The 18,590-nt window shown below is 38.3% G+C and overlaps 1 protein-coding gene across 1 annotated transcript; it reads left to right on the top strand.

Annotated features, from left to right (window-relative positions):
* Positions 1 to 1,074: 1,074 nt before the first annotated feature.
* bmp2b (bone morphogenetic protein 2b) lies at positions 1,075 to 6,344 on the top strand. Its single transcript, XM_051876301.1, is given in 4 exon segments — positions 1,075 to 1,458; positions 2,589 to 2,962; positions 5,156 to 5,892; positions 5,894 to 6,344. Coding segments are annotated over 3 exon segments (1,236 nt in total). The 5' UTR covers positions 1,075 to 1,458; positions 2,589 to 2,601; the 3' UTR covers positions 6,032 to 6,344.
* Positions 6,345 to 18,590: the final 12,246 nt, after the last annotated feature.

Consider the following 18,590-nt stretch of genomic DNA (forward strand, 5'->3'; position numbering starts at 1 on the left):
CTGTCGCCTTTAGGCACTTTCCTATATAGCTGCTTTGGAAAAAGTGTAGAAATATGTAAAGTAGTGATATAGAAATTATATATGAAAAGTTTCTCTTCAGGTTTATGTATCTCATAAATAAAAGTATTTGTCAAAACTGCCAATTACAAACAAAATAAATATTTTAAGAATGGTTTTATATTGCAATATCAAAATAAATGTCAATTATTTATTTATTTTTTACATCACGTTTACTATTTTTTCTATATTCACACATTATAAATGGATTTTTATAAATGAAAACACAGTTGCCTTTATACTTTATTAGGGAAAGGTGGGAGTGTTTTGACATCATAAAGTTTGATTAATCAAAATGTCTGTAAAATATTAAGTAATATATAGTTTTAGACTATTTACCTTTAACATTGGGGTTTAAAAATAAACTGGGGACCGGGGACTCCCAGGGGGCCATAAAGGGCCACTACCTCCCTCAGGCAATATTTTCTGTAAAGCTGCAGTGGAAAAAACTAGTGTGAATATATGAAATAGAAATACATATTAAAACATTATATAAAAATGTCTCTCGTCAGGTTTATACATCTAAAAGAATATTCACAAACACTGTCAGCTTGAAACAACAAATATTTTCCAAGAATTTCTTTTGGTTTAATATTGCAATGACAAACTTAAATGTCGATTTTTTTACAGCATGTTTACATCACATTGTAAACGGCTATTCATACATACAAATGCAGATGCTTTTATATTATAATAAAGGTTCATCATAATTTGGAGCGTTTAAAGTTGGAAAACCCCCATTTCAAAATCTAATATTATTTTTTACTGTATTTAGTATAACTTTGTAATTAGGCAACGCGTTTTAACTGTATAATATTTACATTGTTTTCCCGTTAAAATTACTAACATGTTTACGGTGTAGAACACACAGAATATGTGGGAAGACAAATTCTATCCATCAACACGCACAATGTGGGCATGTTCAAACGTTTGAATGGAGAGAACGCGCCGCGTTTCAATGGACTTGAATGATGACAGTCATTGTGTGACATCACCAGACAACAAAAAGCCTCGCGCTCAGTGAGCGAAGCGCTCCAATCAATGGCACAGACGAGGCGCGTGGTGCACGCAGAGATGAGTCTCCAAGCTGTCTTCAAAAACTTCTGCTGATCAGTTTTTTTTTTTTGTTTTAAACAAAAAATGACAAATTCAGGAATCTGCGATCTCGGGCTGTCACTTTTGGGATTGCTGCTTTCTTTGACCTAAGCGTTTGCGCTCTTCGTTAGAGTTTAGTACAGTCTAGTTTGAAGTGTTGCACAAGTATGAACAAGAAGAGGCGACCTGAGCTGCGGCGACTCTCTGTCGTGGGATAAAAAAAATCGCTTGTGGATTAAAACACGAATTCATGAGGAACTTAACAGACGACGGGAACGCAGACCGGCCACAGCGCTTCCTCCTTCGGTAACGCTACAAATTATTTATTTGATATTAGGTTTTGCAAACAGCGCGAGTGTTTTAAAACCAATGCTGACATTTCTATAACTTAATGCATCGTATATCACCTTATATAAGTGCATACACGTAGTCTGCAAGGTCAGGAGTTATGCGCAAATGAAAAGAAAACACTTCTCTGGTTCCTTATCATCAGATCTCTTTGTCGTCTTTGTTGCTTGAGTTGTTTTTGCGTAAGATCTACCACCTGTAGCCTCACAACTCTGCCTCGCTTTTGCCTTGTCTTTTGCTAGACATTCAGTCCTTTTGAAGACTTTCCTTTCATGATCTAAAGGCAGACCCCCACCCAGACACTGCTCTCTTATCTCCCTTTAATTGCAGACTCCATGTCTGCTGTCTTCATGTCTCCCTTCTTTCGATTTCTTTTGATTCACTCTTTCCTGTTTCATCCCATTTGTCTGACATCCTCTTTGGAGTCTCATGCTTTCACTGTAGATCAATCTCTTATTATAGCCTGCGGCAGGCATATTATTCTTAATCTTTTTGTGTGTGTGCATGTTCATCGCCTCACAGACATCTCCAAAAGATCTAGATATGTCTGTGGTTTGAAGCAGCCGCAGGTTGAATGTGGCCAGGGATCTTTTCCATGCATATGTGGTTGAAGCTCTGGGCTGGTAGTCAAAAGTGTTTTTAGGACTTAAAGGAACAGGTATTCCATAATAACCAAACAAGCCTTAAACTTCTATGAGTGATTGAAGGTTTGAACCCATCTATGGGTGATCTATGAGCTATTGTGCCATTGAGCAAGCCACTTAACACCAGATTGCTCCAGGGGGGCTGTAGTTATCAGGAATGTACTGTATACTCTTAAAAATAAAGCTATTTAATGGTTCTTTGAAGGACTTGAGGTTCATCTTCTCGTATTGAATCATTTTTTTACTGTACAGGTTTCTTGAGATCTGTGTGTTGTTTGCAGTGCAATTTCTAAAAGTTCTTTGTGGAATGACATAATGCTGTAAAAAAAAAAATTTTAACCATGAAAATGGTTGATGGTAAGAAGAATGTTCTTTGCCTAAGATGCAATAAAAATAAACTCGTTTATCAATTTGATAGGACTAATTTGTATTCCCTCTTCACAGGAACTGACTGATCATGGTCGCTGTGGTCCGCGCTCTCACGGTGCTGTTGCTCGGTCAGGTGTTGCTGGGAGGTGCCGCTGGACTCATTCCCGAGATCGACCGACGGAAATACAGCGATTCGGGGAGACACACACCGGAGCGCTCAGATATAAACTTCCTGAACGAGTTCGAGCTACGGCTGCTCAACATGTTCGGACTGAAGCGAAGACCCACGCCAAGCAAATCAGCGGTGGTCCCTCAGTATATGCTGGACTTGTATTATATGCACTCTGAAAACGATGACACGAACATCCGGCGCCCGAGGAGCACTATGGGAAAGCACGTGGAACGGGCAGCCAGCAGAGCAAACACAATACGAAGTTTTCATCACGAAGGTGAGGCCTAATTTTTTTGTGCAGTCTACTTCACTGTAAAAAATAAGTTTCATGATTTGTTATCACAACATTTTTTCTTCTGTCAAATCAACTTAAATGGTTAATGTGGTTCAGATAACATAATATTTTGAGTTTCTGTTGATTATACCAATCGCCTTCAGTTGTATTAACTCAAATTTTTAATTTCAGTGAACTCAAAGTTTTAAGTCAACCAGGTAACTTTCTTTTTTAAGTTAAACCAACAATTCTTTTTTTTTTTTTTTTTTTTACAGAAATTAAAATGCGAAAATTCAAATTTTCAGTTTGAGGCTTTGTTTATTCCCAGAACATTCTAAAATTCTAAGGAATGATGTGATGCAACCATTTGGAAACTATTGACATTCCACAAACAGCTCTCACTATTATTAAAGAAGCAAAAAATTGCATCCTAATGGTGACTTTACTGCAAATAATTGATAGGTGTTTGAGTGCACTTAGAGTAGTTTTCCAGACAAGGTGTGGAGTTCATGCACTAGTTATTTTCCAAGAATCCACAGATTACAGTAACAAGCCTTATGAGGAAATCCAGGATGGTATTTGTGCAGAGGCTGTTAGTTTTGCTGTTCTCCATCAAGTTCTGACATTGATGTTTTCGAGCCATCAATGGGGGGCAGGGAGGGGGGGCTTGTTTTTGCACCACCTTTCATAGAGATATTGTGTGCGTGTGTGTTTAGCTTTGCTCAACTCTTTATCACATGCCCGAGTAATTCTAGCCTAACTGCTTGAGCCAGTCGGAGGATTGTGGGTGGCCTTGTTGAATGGTCAGATTTAAATTCACTAGAAACAGAATCTGTTTTTTTTATAATGAAATCAACCCGAGTGTGATCAGGTGGCATGTCAATTAAGTCTCTTTTGGCGTGTTATCTGATTTAAACAATCGAGAAACATGCCCTCTCTTGCTCTGGAAGATTTGAGCCTGTGAATGTCACTGGCCTTGTTCATGAAAGGCTTCTTTCTGGAGTCTGTTTAGAGGTCAACATAAACTATAGCACACAATTTAGAAACATTTCACTTAAGTTTCATGGCAACAGAGGAAAAACTCGCTGTACTGTGGTAAAGAGAGGGGGAGGGATCCATACGAGAGTCATTACAGGCTTTTTAGGCGGCCCTGTAAAATGGCACAGATTCGGATGGATGACATCCAGTGGTTGAGCTGACACACTGCAAACAAGGATGCTGTTTGTGTGCTCACATTGAAACAAACAATTTAAGCGTTTGCATTAAGTGTTTTCCCTGTTTATTCCAAATGAGACTTTTCTTGTGCACTCTGTAGTAATTGAGCACCTCCTAAGCCTCAGGCTTTTCTCATTGTCTAAATTTGGTGAACTCAGTGGTTGAGGATCTAACAGGAACTTTATTACATCCCTCAAAAAGTTTTTGAGGCAAAATTATGTAATTATACGGAGCTGCTGAAATAACTTTTATTTGACGTCAGTTCTTTTGAGAGATTCTTAGCCGTGATACGCAGTCAGTTTTGAAGGTAGCCGTCATAAATGTACGACTTGCTGTTTTGGCATAACATACAAACAGAAATTAGGAATGTCAATACGCTCATAACTGTGGCTAACTGCTTTCGACAAGCCCCGACATGTTCGCAGTCACTCCCCCTCAAGACGGATTGACTGGGAGAAAAAGGAAAAGGTGAAGAAAGACAGACAGAATGAGGGAAAGAAAGAGCTGGGCTTTCCCACATCAAATAAAGCGTGCTTATCTTCTGTAGGCTCTTTGTGATTATGAAGCAGATAGGTTGGATTATTGGGAATGGAATTTCCAAAACGTTTCTTTTCAAAAGAGATTAAGCGAGCTCTTTGGTCTAAGAGCGTTTTATTTTAGGGCATTGAGTCGTAGGAGTAGCTGTTCCTTTGCTGATTGCAACCTTTATTCAATAAAGACTTGGAAACAAGAGAATGTTGTCACTCTACAGCCACACAAACAGCCCCACGCTCGCAGCTAGCCTTTCATTTTAACACCTGGTTCTACCGTATAATCTCTCGCTCAAGCCAGACAAGAAAATGCTGAGTGGAAAATCCAAAGTCAAAGCAGAAATGTCAGGTTTCAGCCTGAAGAAGTGTACAGTTCACATCTCCTGACAGAATCGAACAGTATTCTTTTGTTGACATGATTCTTAATGGACTCTTTCTTCTGTCGTTCCAGAGTCTTTTGAGGCACTGTCCAGCCTGAAAGGAAAAACAACACAGCAGTTTTTCTTCAACCTTACCTCTGTTCCCGTCGAGGAGCTGATCACGGCCGCGGAGCTGCGTGTTTTCAGGGACCAGGTTCTCAGTGACGCCGGTGCAGGTGGCTTCCACCGAATTAACATTTACGAGGTGTTCAGGCCAGCGCTGGCCCCCTCCAAAGAGCCTCTTACCAGACTTCTCGACACCCGATTGGTGCAGGACTCTCACACGCGCTGGGAAAGCTTTGACGTGGGCTCGGCCGTGGCTCGCTGGGCCCGTGAATCCCAGCACAACCACGGGCTCTTGGTGGAAGTGCTCCATCCTGAGGAGCCGGAAGGATCCGAGGAGGCCGAGAGGAACCGGAGGAGGCACGTGAGGGTCAGCCGCTCCCTTCACACAGACGAGGACTCGTGGGCGCAGGCCCGACCGCTTCTGGTGACCTACAGCCACGACGGTCAAGGCTCGGCTGTCCTGCATTCGAACCGAGAGAAGCGGCAGGCACGGCGAGGGCCGAAGCAGCACAGAAAGCAGCACCGGCGCACAAACTGTAGGCGGCACGCTCTCTACGTGGACTTCAGCGATGTTGGCTGGAATGAGTGGATCGTGGCGCCGCCCGGCTACCACGCTTTCTACTGCCACGGCGAGTGTCCCTTCCCTCTGTCGGACCACCTGAACTCCACCAATCACGCCATCGTCCAAACGCTGGTGAACTCAGGTCAATTCCAACATTCCCCGAGCCTGCTGCGTCCCGACAGAGCTCAGCCCCATATCGCTGCTGTACCTGGACGAGTACGAGAAAGTCATTCTTAAAAACTATCAGGACATGGTGGTGGAGGGCTGTGGGTGCCGATGAGAACTACATCTCCCCAATGAAGACTTTTATTTATACAAAAGAACATTCAAAGAGCTATTTTGGAGGAAGAAAAGAAATATATATGAATATATTTATGTTGACTGAAAAAAATGGGAAAATAAATATTTTAATGAGAGTGCTTGCTTTTTCCAGTGGCTTTGAAGATGTTTTTTTCTGTCCCATGTACATTTCAAAATGAGTGCAATTGCACATGAAGTATAATGCTCAGATTTTTATGATGTATTTATTGCATAACCACTTTATTTGTAAATGATGTGTATTTATCATGAAAAAAATATATGATCTTCATTCAGTGTGCATCTGGGAATACATTATTTGAAACCAAAAAATAAACCATGGATGAAGTTCTCTTTAAAAGTCATGATATAACAATATGCTGTTGCATAGACCTATAAAAGTTTGGTTACTTTATGCAATACTGCACCCTAAAAAATGCTGGGTTAAAAACAATCCAAGTTGGGTTGAAAATGGACAAACCCAGTGATTGGGTTAAATGTTTGCCCAACGTGCTGGGCAGTTTTATTTAACCCAACTATTGTTTAAAAATGACTGTATGTCTGGCTTAAAATGAACTCAAAATAGGTTGCAAAATTATAAATCAGACACATAATTACTAGAGGCAACAGTAATAATCAAAAGGTGAACATTTATTATTAAGCAATTTATTGCTTTTATTGTTTAATTGTTATTCATTAAACTTAATATGTTAAAAAAATGAACATTTATTAATAAGTATTAATTTCCAACATACTTTGGGTTCATTTTAAGCAAGAAATACAGTAATTTTAAAACAATAGTTGAGTTAAATAAAACTACCCAGCAGGTTGGGCAAATATTTAGCCCAACCGCTGGTTTAAAACAACCCAATTGCTGGGTTTGTCCATTTTCAACCCAACTTGGGTTGTTTTTAACACAGAATTTTTTAGAGAGTGGACATTTTCATTATTTCATTATGCAAACAGTTCAAAAGGTGACAATCTGGTTTGAGTAAGAATCAGAGACAAGTCAGAATCCAAGCCCTCCAAAATCTTGAAAATACCATAGGCAAAGTTGGGTTTTGGACAATATCAGCATAAATACTTATAATGTAGGGGTGAATTTCCATTGATAAAGGCACAACACAAACTATGAAAAAATAATGAATTAAAAACAGAAAAAATGCATCTACTAAAACATCTCTAAATTGTGTTTTAATTGGTTTGTTGTGTACTAAACTTAAAACAGCATTCAATCTAGCTATAATGGTGTGTTGACCTGATAATCTTCAAAAAGAAACCTGAGCCGAGTTTAATCCACTAATCAGGAATCACTGCTGCTGCGATGTGTATAATTCACCATTATGATGTCATCTAAAAGAATGTTGTGCTGTGTCCCAATTCACCTACTTATACTATGCCCTAAAAGTATGTACTGTTTTTGTGAAGAAAAAGTACATACTTTTGAGTGTGTAGCAGAAGAGTATGCAAGCTTGGGGACATACTACATTGTCATAATTGCATCTTTAACGGACGCTCTGTCGCTTAGTTACGTGCAACCGCAACCTGTAACTGTTTAAACTGCTCTGTCAATCATCTTGTCACAGTTAAAATCCTCCAGTCTTTCATGTGGAGAACTCTCTTCATGTTTACATAATGATGCATTTAAAAGTTAATGACCAAACACATCGTTATAAAAGTTGCAGATTAAATATAATGTGGATAACATTTTGATTAGTCAGGTTAGAAACTGATTATTAATCACTCAAACCCCTGTATCTTAACCATCGGTCTCGCACACCCGTTTTTTTTATTGGGTTTGTAGTTCTAATCAAATCCTCGTCCACAACAGTTGGGGGCAATATTAGCCTTTAGAGTCTGCACGGATTTGCAATTCGGATTCTAACCGGAAAAAGTAGACCATCCGGGTATCTTTGGAATACTAATTTCAACTACGATTTGGGACGCACTAATTCTATTTTCGAATACTAGCCTATTTAGGACAGATAGTATGCGAATTGGGACGCAGCATTGGTCTTTAATTATAATTGCAAGTTACTTTAATGCATTTATGCCAAAAGAAGCATTCTGATATTGTTCAAAACTGATTAGAGTGTTTCTAAACTCTGGGAAGGCACTGCATAATCTCAAAAGAAACAGAAAAGAAAATGCATCTTAAACATGTTGTATTTCAAGTGTTCACGGACGTATTAGTAGCATTTTTGTCTCTGTCAAGTGTGGACACTCAAAAGTATATCAACAAAGGAAGTATCTTAGTTTTAAATAGATTTACCAATCGCATCCATTGGATTTGGATCAGTGTGGAAGACATGAGAAGATAAGATGTAATTATGTGTGATTCTAGGAAACTACTGCACTGGTACTCTAGACATGATTCACATCTCATCTAAACTCAAATATTCACGCAGAAACATTGAAATCTGTTTTGTAAATAATAAATCACAATGACCCTAAAGCCCACTGAGGGCTGAGCAGCTTTGATTTTAGCCTAACTATGTGTGTTTGGCTACTTTTCTTCCAATCTGAAGTTTACCCAAAAGTGTTCTATTTCTTGCTACGTTAGTTTGTCATTGTATAGACCAAACCGCAGCGCTGGTATGGAAAAACTCAACAGCCTTTGTGGTTTCTATTCACCAGATATTCATTCAGCCCCAGAAGGAACTGTTTTCCTTTTTAAAAAAACCCAGAATGAATGCTTTTAATGAAAATTACATTTCATGCAACTGTAAAAGCTGACTTCCTCCATCCAGAGCGGGGTAACATTCTCAGGGAGTGTTAGATTTAATGGTTTGTCTTTAAAGAGTCCATAAAGCTTTAATTGAGTTGTATGGCAATACAACTTCCCTGCCATGTTTCACATTTAACATGCATTTCTCCACGTCCCTCCTGTTCTGTCAGCCTACAAGGTCCGACCCTTTGACTCCTTACTACCCAAGAGATCAGGGGAATACTATAGCAGGGTCAGGGTCACTCCAGAGAGCCATAAAACATTTCAGTCGTTGGATTTGCCAAACAACTATATCAGTGGCATACTATGCTACGCTTTCACATGGACGTACCTCGGCTGGGTCATTCCTACTATGCAGTCATTTATTTCATGTCCGCTTTATCGGTCAAAAGTTTAGACACATTACTATTTTGAAAGTTTTACATTTGGATGTTATTAGAATGATTTCCGAAGGATCATGTGACACTGAAGACACTGATGCTGAAAATTCAGCTTTGTTTACAGATCGATATAAGATATATATCTTAAGAATCTAACATGCAATGAAACTAATTATATATTTATAAACCATTGCATACATTTTTTTATTTGTTTTGTTTCAAAGATATGACCCTGGTCACTGGATGATCGCCATTCGCATTGAAGTTGTTTTACAGAACACTACTAGCATAATACTGAAGTTATGCTCCAATATTTTTAGGACCTGTTTACGCCTGATATTAAGATGCGTTTTGGTCTATTGGATCACAAGCGGATGACGCTAAATACACGTCTAAAACATTTTGAGCTTGTCCTTTTTCGACCAAAAAATGCATTTGACCAGATTGCTTTTGTAGTCTACACGTTTATGTGGTCGAATGCCACCTACTCTCTGTCTTCTGACATAATGCATTATGGGAAGAATGCTAACCAGACGGGATTTAAATTTTGGCTTCGGCTGAAGACCCAAGTTTGGTTTAAAGACAAAAAACCTATCAAGCACAATGTTCTCTCACCATTCCTGATTTCTAACATGAACTCACTGGCGTGGTCTTGTGGCTCTCAGAGCAGAAACAAAATGTGCTTTTCCGTCGTCTCTGAACACGTTCATATGTAAATTGTATGAGCTTATTTCATCCATTAGATCGAAAGATCTGAAAAAGCCCACACATTTATCCACCCCTTGAAGAAATCAGGGCAAAAGAGGTTGAAGTTAAATTAAAACACCAGGTGTAAACACGAAATGTGTCGTCTACTTGTGATCCGATTGACTAAAACGCATCCTAATACCAGGTGTAAACAGGGCCTTAATAATTCATTCATGTCTAAAATGAAAATCTGCCTTAAAAATTGCAGTATGAACTCGGTTTCAGTGAAACTTTACAATGATATATTGAAGATGCACCTTAGTGAATAACTAAGGTGCATCTTCAACAGTTCGAACAGTTCGTTCGGCCAATTTTCCTTTTAAAGCATCAAAAAAGGTTGGGAAATACAAACATATGGCTTTGCGAGCATCAGTCTGGGCACTGGTTGGGAGGGATTCAGTTTGGCAAGGAACAGTAATTTGATTCGTCTCACTTAGTGCAAACCACACCGAAAGTATCTGTAGTTCCTCTGACCAGATTCATGCAACATCAGAATCCGATTTCCAGATTTCTGGCGGTCGGCGTTTGGAAACTATGCAGCGTGTACCTTTGATGAGGGGAACCCGACCGAGCTGGAATATGACTGTTGGCCCCGTGCCAGAGGGACGCTGAAGTTCGGACAGGGTCTGTGGCGGATCGGAAGGCCTTTGTTATCCCACAGCGGCACGCTAATTTGAGAGAAGGTTCACTACGCCTTTCTGTGAAGCGTCCGTACGATGACGTCCAGCACACTTGGAAACGGAGCGTCTGTGGAGTAGCTCAAAACACATCAAAAAGCCACGCATCCACATGTTGCTGAAAGAGGAAAGAAACACACAGAAATGACTTTTCCAGAGTGACCGACAAACCCAGAAATGATGGGTCTAATTCTTACGCTCCTTTAAAGAACACATTATTCTATTACATTATTAGATTTTATTGTGTGTGTGTGTGTGTGTGTGTGCGGGAGAGGGTCAGTTTTTTGGAAAACGAGACAGAATAGAGGCCCTATGTCTGTATATGAAGTCCAGGCCAGCTAAATGTTAGGAAATGACTCAGATGTATTTATGAAGTCTTCTGTTTGTTTGTGCTTTTTCCACTTCGGCTCCTGGAAAAGCAGATTATTTGCACATCAACCGGTTAACCCGGCACAAAATCTCTGAGATGGATTCATTGCTACAGGCCGCGGGTGCAAAGAGCCAAGGCTTTTCTTGCTTTGGTTAAGCTGACCAGAAATGTCACTGGAAAATCTTGTTGCCACCTGTATTTTCCCTCAGAAACCCTTGAAAATAATTTTTTATAATCAGTGGTGTTTGCTAAGGCGAGCATCACTTCTATTGCTCATACTTAGGGTTAGGGAAATTAACAAACCCCTAACCCTAAGTATTAGACGTTTTTTACCCTAAGAGAGACATTTATGATACCTCAAATCGTGTGGCTGGTTGACAAACTTTTTACACAATCAGATGTACAATTTTGGCCTGGCATATAATAAAGTTAGTATGAAGAAAAATCCAATAGAATTACAATGAATCTCTATATCTTGAATGTGGGCTCTTTTGATTTGGGACAGTAATCAAGAACATGCCATAGCAACTGCATAGCAATGTGGTAAATGCCACTCTGAACATCTTACTAGCTACTTAGCGACACCCTAGGAACCACCCACAACACCCTAGCAACGGCATAGTATGCAGCAAAAATCAATAAGAATATTTTAGCAACTGCATAGCAACGCCCTGGCAACCATCCACAACACTCATGGATGAACACTACTCACATTTTCTTCCAAAAGTGTAAAAATCTATTTGGAACTGAAGTCAATTTGGTTTGACATGGGTTAACAAGTTGGCTTAACTTGATTGAGTTGTGGACAGTGGTTCCGCATGTTGGAAGTGACATAAAATAGCATAAAACCACCATGTAGTAGAGCTGCACGATTCTGGATTGAGAATTGCGTTTTTTTTTTTTTTTTCAAATAGAGATCACGAATCTCCCATGATTCTGAACAGACAACTAAACAAAATAACATGTAATTTGAGAAAAATTTAATAAAAAATATTAATTACTGCAGTCTATTTAAAAATGCTTAATATGAATGAATTATTTAAACAAAAAAAAAAATCGGTTTGAATAAATGATTCAATGACGCACTCATAAATACTTCTTGTTTCATTATTGGATGAATCAGTGTTTTCAAACAATTCAACGACAAATACATTTTTAACATTCACTTGTTGCCACCTAGTGGCGTAATGTAATCAATACAATCGTTTTTTAAAGAGCCAAGTTACACTATATACCATAGACATCAAAATATAAACTTTTGGCCCCATTTACACTAGTGCGTTTTTATTTTAAAACAGTGTTTTAAAATGAAAACGATCCTCGTCTACACTGGCGTTTCAGAAACCTTTATCTAAACCCTTATCTAAAGTTGATCTATTCAAATATCTTGGTCTTTGGGGTCAACCCCAAACTGTCTTTTAAGCCTCATATTGATTTTATTATTAAAAAATCGTATGGTTGTTTAAGTTCTCTTTATTGCTCAATCAATTGCTTTTCATTTCAAGTCAGAAAAAAAATAATTTCCCATTAATTTCTTCCCACTATTGATTATGCGGATATTATTTACCAAAATACTTCAGACACCAATTTAAAACCTCTAAATATTGTTCATAATTCTTTATGTAGGTTTGTTTTGAGATGTCCTTATAGAACCAATCATTGTACACTGTATGAAACTCTTGATTGGCTCCACCCAAAATCTCGAAGGCAATATCACTGGTTCCAGTTTCTTTTTAAATGCGTTCATTTTAATTGTCCCTTCTATTTAAAACAGTTTTTGGTTCCATTTACATCCTCCTATTCCCTGCGTCATACGCAGCATTCATTTTATTTTGTCCCTAGAAGTTGGCCGCAGGTCATTTCAATATAAGGCTCCATCTGACTGGAACAATCTCCCTTCTTCTCTTAGATCAATCACATCTCTTTATCTTTTCAGGGCTAATCTTTTTTCTTATTTGAAAACAACTTGTTTATGTTTTTAATTAAGGCTCCTATACCAATGTTTATCAATTATTTTGTTCACTTCGTTTATTTACTTATTTATTTTGTTGTTGTCTTTCATGGTGCAAGTACATTTTGATTTTCATCTTTGCAGTAAAATGTATGTTACATGCTCCTGTTTGTTTATTACAGTTGTAGACTGTACGTGGAAGATTAGGGGAGTGAGCTGCTTGTCTGTTTAAGTGACTTTTTTGTCACTGTTGTTGTTGTTGGTTTCAAATGTGTTGTATTTTGTATTGTGTTTGGCATGTGTTTTGGGACCCCCTCGAAAATGAGATGTCTCATCTCAAGGGGCTATCCTTTCAATAAATTCAATAAAACAATCTCTGTCTACACTACACGACCGAAAATGCATGTCACATGACCGTTCATGGACACTGGGCATGCGCGTACAAGTGTAAACAGTTGCCTCTTGCGCATGTAGGTGCAGGTATGACGTCACTTTGTAGGCCAATCGGCAGTTAGCATCACACTGGTTCCCTCGACAAAAACCCAATGGGATTTTCCATAGGCTTTTGGATTATCGCAAAAAACAACCTCTGTGATCAAAGGTTTATGAAACTTACACGTTTTGTCCATCAAGATAATTTTCACACATGAACATAACTTTTATGAAGTTTGAAGCCTAAATGCAGTCGCCAGAAGTAAATAGCTAAAGGTAGGCTATGAACGAACTACACCACGGTCGCTCGTCACGTCACCATCACTAAGCTTCCGACAACTCTTTCGGTTTTTATCTAAAAACATTTTCCCAGAACATTTGAGTTAGAATAGTTTATAAGAGTACAATTATGAGCATAATAAGGCTGTAAAAGCAGACTGAGCTTACCTTTTCAGCGTTTAATGTCCCCGACTGCCTGTGTAGTCCCATTTAGCCACTTGTTAGCAACCGCCTTTTTCAAGACACATAACAGCTTAAAAAAAATCACGGGTAGGTCATAAACTAAAGATGCACCGATGTATCGGCCAACAATCGGTATCGGCCGATAAAAGCTATTATTATCACTATCGGCCATCGGCCGTTTGTTTAAAAACAGCCGATGATCAAAACCGATTATATCCTGTCAATCAAAAGGGTGCAAAAAACGTGTTCAGACTGCAACTCATATATACTGTGTGTGAAGAAAATCACTCTTGTGTTGAATTTCTTCTTCTTCTTCTCCTTCTCCTTGGCGGTTGGCAAACCAGCTTTTGTGTTGAATTTTAAGGCATTAACAGTTAAAAAATAGTGATGCTAAAGCACGCTCTTCTTGACCCTATGAATCACCCGTATTTCAAGCCAGGGTTGCCAGGTCTGCGTTTTTATCTTTATTTTTTGCTACATCAATTTTGTAGCGCCTCCCATCCAATAATCGCAAAAAGCTTTGTGCTTTGTTACTTCTGATTAGAATAAAAGTTTCAGTTTTAAAATTCTGTCCATTTTATCATGAAATTCAAACAATAAATGGTGTTTTGACGCTCTTAAATGCGACGTGTCAGATCGCTGTAATGCCTCAGTTCAGGCGGCAGCTCGGCAGCGCGAGTCTTTTCTTCCTCTTCAATACAAGTTATGTCTCGAAAAACATGCATGATCATCAGAGGTATGTTGAAAGATATAACCTAGTACAACTTACCAGATTGTATCACGTCTCATGTAATCACTTTATTTGTACTTCAACCGCGGAAAGACGTCAATAAAACAGCTTGTTAACAATATGTCACATCATGTCAAATTTACCTCAGGCATGTTTTCCAATGTTTAAAGTTCTTTAGCTAACTATATATATATAAAAAAAAACACTAGAGAGGAGCTTATTTACTGTTAATCATGTTTGTGTAAATTTGCCATGAAGACAACAAGTGTTTATGAAAACTACCTTATGTAATAAAAAAAGTTTTATACAAACATTTCAGTTTTTATTTGAGTGTAATTATTATATCTGAAAATAAACAGCAGCTGAATATAAAAGTTCTGTTGTTAATTGTAACCTCTAATATTGTAGTGTACCAAATGAGAGGGTTCCCTGTATAGTTTGCAACATTATTTGGGAGAAAAAAATTGTTACTATCGGTATCAGTATCGGCATCGGCCGATATCATTCTGAATAATTGGCTATCGGTATCGGCAGAGAAATTTAGTATCGGTGCACCTCTAGTTAATACTGATATATTTTATGTCGTAGAATAAATTGTTAAACTGTCTTGAGCTTGCATTCACCACAGACCTTATTTCAGACTCACTTCTGCATTTTGGCCTACAAAGTGATGTCACACCTGCACCCATAGACATAATAAATACATAGACGCCCTATTGGCTGCTGGATCGCACGTCAGTGGCGCCGCCATATTGTGCGGGGCAACAAGCTGTAACTCATAAGTGGACTGAAGAAAAGGTGCCTGACTATTTTGAGGTTTTACAAATCATCGCACAATCCAAACCACATATCGGGGAATTACCTTTCACACGCAAGTCTGAACAGTTGTTTCTGGTTGTATTTGGTCATTATAACATTGTTTTGACAGCTAGTTGACCACCAAAGTCAGACTATTAAAAGCAATCGACAATGCTAGTTATATAAAAAAACTGCGACTTTATAAGAAACAATATAAAGTTTACATGATTCTTATGAAGTCTGAGATTATATTATAGTTTATATCATTAACTAATCAAAATCGCAAGTGAGTCTTCCGTGCAATGAAGCCAGAGGACTTTGACAGGACAGCTCAGGCTGTCAGAATTCGACCTAAACCGACTCATCTCCGAAGAGCAGGTGCTTTGATTGATCTAATCGTGGCTCTTTAATATTTTTTTCCCAGTTTAGCCAGTGGAACCAGGACAACACAAACCTCAAGGAAGGCTGAAGACAGTCAGCGGACTGTTCTGTGCTTTTCTAAGAGACCCTGTCTGCCTATTATTATGATATTATTATATGACTTATATTATTATATGATTGTACTATTCACTATTTTATTAGCTATTTTTATTTTATTGACTGTATTATTTTACAATTTATGATCTACTATCTGCTGTTTTATTCATAGTTATTATATTACTACTATATTTTACTGTTTTTATACTCAATTGTATTTTTAGGCTATTTATAATAATAATAATATAGGCTAATAATAATAATATACTATAGAATAAAACCACATACAATTTATATTGTACTGTAATTGTCCTAAAAAATGTTCTACCGCTGTATCTCAAATGTTTTACTGGATCTATTAAGGATTGTCTTATAATAATTAGTACAAGCTGTGCTTTTAATGTTGTCCACTAGAGGGATCCACAGGATAAGAAATCTTTTAAGTCCAATGCTTTTAATCTTGTTGCAATCCATTTGAATCGACATAAATTCATTTAGTACATTAACTATGGTGTACTGACATTAAATCTGTGAAATGCTTATGCCTATAGATAATTAAACGATTAATAAGGTTTTGAGATGCAAATTATCTTCATATTCAATTGAAATTGTGATTCAAGAGGAAAAAACTAAAGGCACGAGGGAAAAAGCCTGAGTAATTGGAGACAAAACCTTTTTCGTACTCCGCAGATCATAAACCATTGGAATCGGTTGAGAAATGTAAACTTTATTGCGCTTTTTGTCCAGAAAAGCCGCAGCTCCCCGTTTACTTGCATTTGTTTGAGGAGTCTTGCCCCGCACAATATGGCGGACTCGTTGACGTATCGCAGCAACAGTCCAAAGCGGCCAATAGGGCATCTATGTATTTATTATGTCTATGCCTACACCACTCTATTTAAAAAAGCAGAGTTTAACTGCACAATAGAGTACCTCAGGGATGACGTGTTTTTGTAGGCAAAACCCAGAAGCGAGTTAGCATTTTAGGACTTCCGGTTCCATCGCCCCGAAGTCAATGGGTTTTTTGAATGGGTTTTTGCTAAATCGCCTGAAATAAGGTCTGTGGTTAACAAAGCCTCTAAATATTTTCACGTTTTGATCTATGACATAAAACACACCAGTTATAACCCGCTTGTGATTTTTTAAAACCTTTATTGTGTCTTAAAAACGGCGGTTGCTAACAAATTGCTAAAAGAGACTACTTCCTTTGGCGGGGACTTTAGACGTCATCATGACAAACAGGACATTTGGACAGCATTTCTCATGAAAAAGTGAATAAGTATTCATACACGGCGCAGATCATAATCAGCGAGCATGTTTTTAAATAAAGTTGTTTTCTAAATAAATATTGAGGAAGCTTGGTGATGGTGAGGTTGATCCGCGACCATGGTGTGCTGTAGTCCGTTTATAGCCCACTGTTAGCTTTTTATATCTGACGACTTTATTTAGGCTTCAAAATGTATAAATGTTGTGTTAACTTGTAAAGATTATCTTGATAGACAAAACGTGTAAGTGTCATAACCCTTTGTTAAACACAGAGCTTATTTTTTGCGATTTTCCAAAAGTCTATGGGAAAAATGCATAGGCTTTCGATCGAGGGAACCCGTGCGCCGCTAACTTCCGGGCTGGCCTACAAAAACACGTCATCCCTGAGGTACTCTATGGCTGCTAAAAATTACAACAAAGCCAGCAAAGATTGCAGTTCAGTCTCCATGTTATTGTTTACACGGTCGTCAAGGATACGCAGAACGAACGCAGGCAGCCATGCCATGGTTTTCAAAAGTCTCCGTTATGGTCAGTTTACTGAAACGCAACCCCCGCGTTTTCAAACTAAAAGGCACTAGTGTAAACGGGGACTTTATCTCAGTAACTTACTTCCATGATTATTTTAATATTTGTAACACAGAAATAACGATAGTGTGTGGTTAAAAAGACGGTTTGTGAAGCTGTTTCATACCTATACACGATAACTGCTCCCTCTGGCTCAGCGGCAGCTGCCAAAACAAATTTGAATGTTCCGCTATGATTTTGTCAACGGTTTAATCATAGACGCATTTGAATCGTTGTCATTTAGGAATGAGATCACGTGGGTTTGAATCGAGAACGCAATCTAACTGAAGTCCCCAAAGAATTAGACTCGAATTAAATAAATAAATAAGTTCAGATTTTAATTGGGTAAATTAAACAAGAAACATAGCCTACATTTATTTTTATTGTATTTTTTTTTTGCCTGCATTGAAAAAATAGTGTAGATTTTACACTCAGAAATTGCAAATTTCACAAATAATTACAAAGAAACAGCAAGTAACGCTGAATTAAACTTGACATTTTGAAGTAGAAAGGCCGAAATAGTGTATTTTCATGTAAAATGTATTCAAATAATCTTTGTAATCAGGACAATCAAATGCACGAATATGTGTTTATGTCTTAGAATGCACACTAAATTGTTGCTAAAAATTGTTTTTGTATGTCCCCGAAGCGATGCACCATTTGTTGAGCACACTAATCACCATGGCATCCTCTCAGAATAGAGTCAAGTCATTTTTCTTTGCACCAACACACAAACCCACAAGCAAACACATGAACACACACAAACACACCCACAGAGCAGGTGCCTCAGACCGAGTGAGTCAGAACCCTCTCTTGGCCTCATGTCAGATCCACTGTTTGCTCTGATTCAGTGCCAGCACACTGCGACTCATACCTGAACTATTTGTTGTTGGGACACAGGCCTCTTTCCCCTCACAGTAAACCACATCGCTCATGTTCCCCAGAGACTCTGTGTAGTAAACT

Source organism: Ctenopharyngodon idella, chromosome 20 (genome assembly GCF_019924925.1).
Source record: "Ctenopharyngodon idella isolate HZGC_01 chromosome 20, HZGC01, whole genome shotgun sequence".
In the NCBI taxonomy this organism is placed as follows: Eukaryota; Metazoa; Chordata; class Actinopteri; order Cypriniformes; family Xenocyprididae; genus Ctenopharyngodon; species Ctenopharyngodon idella.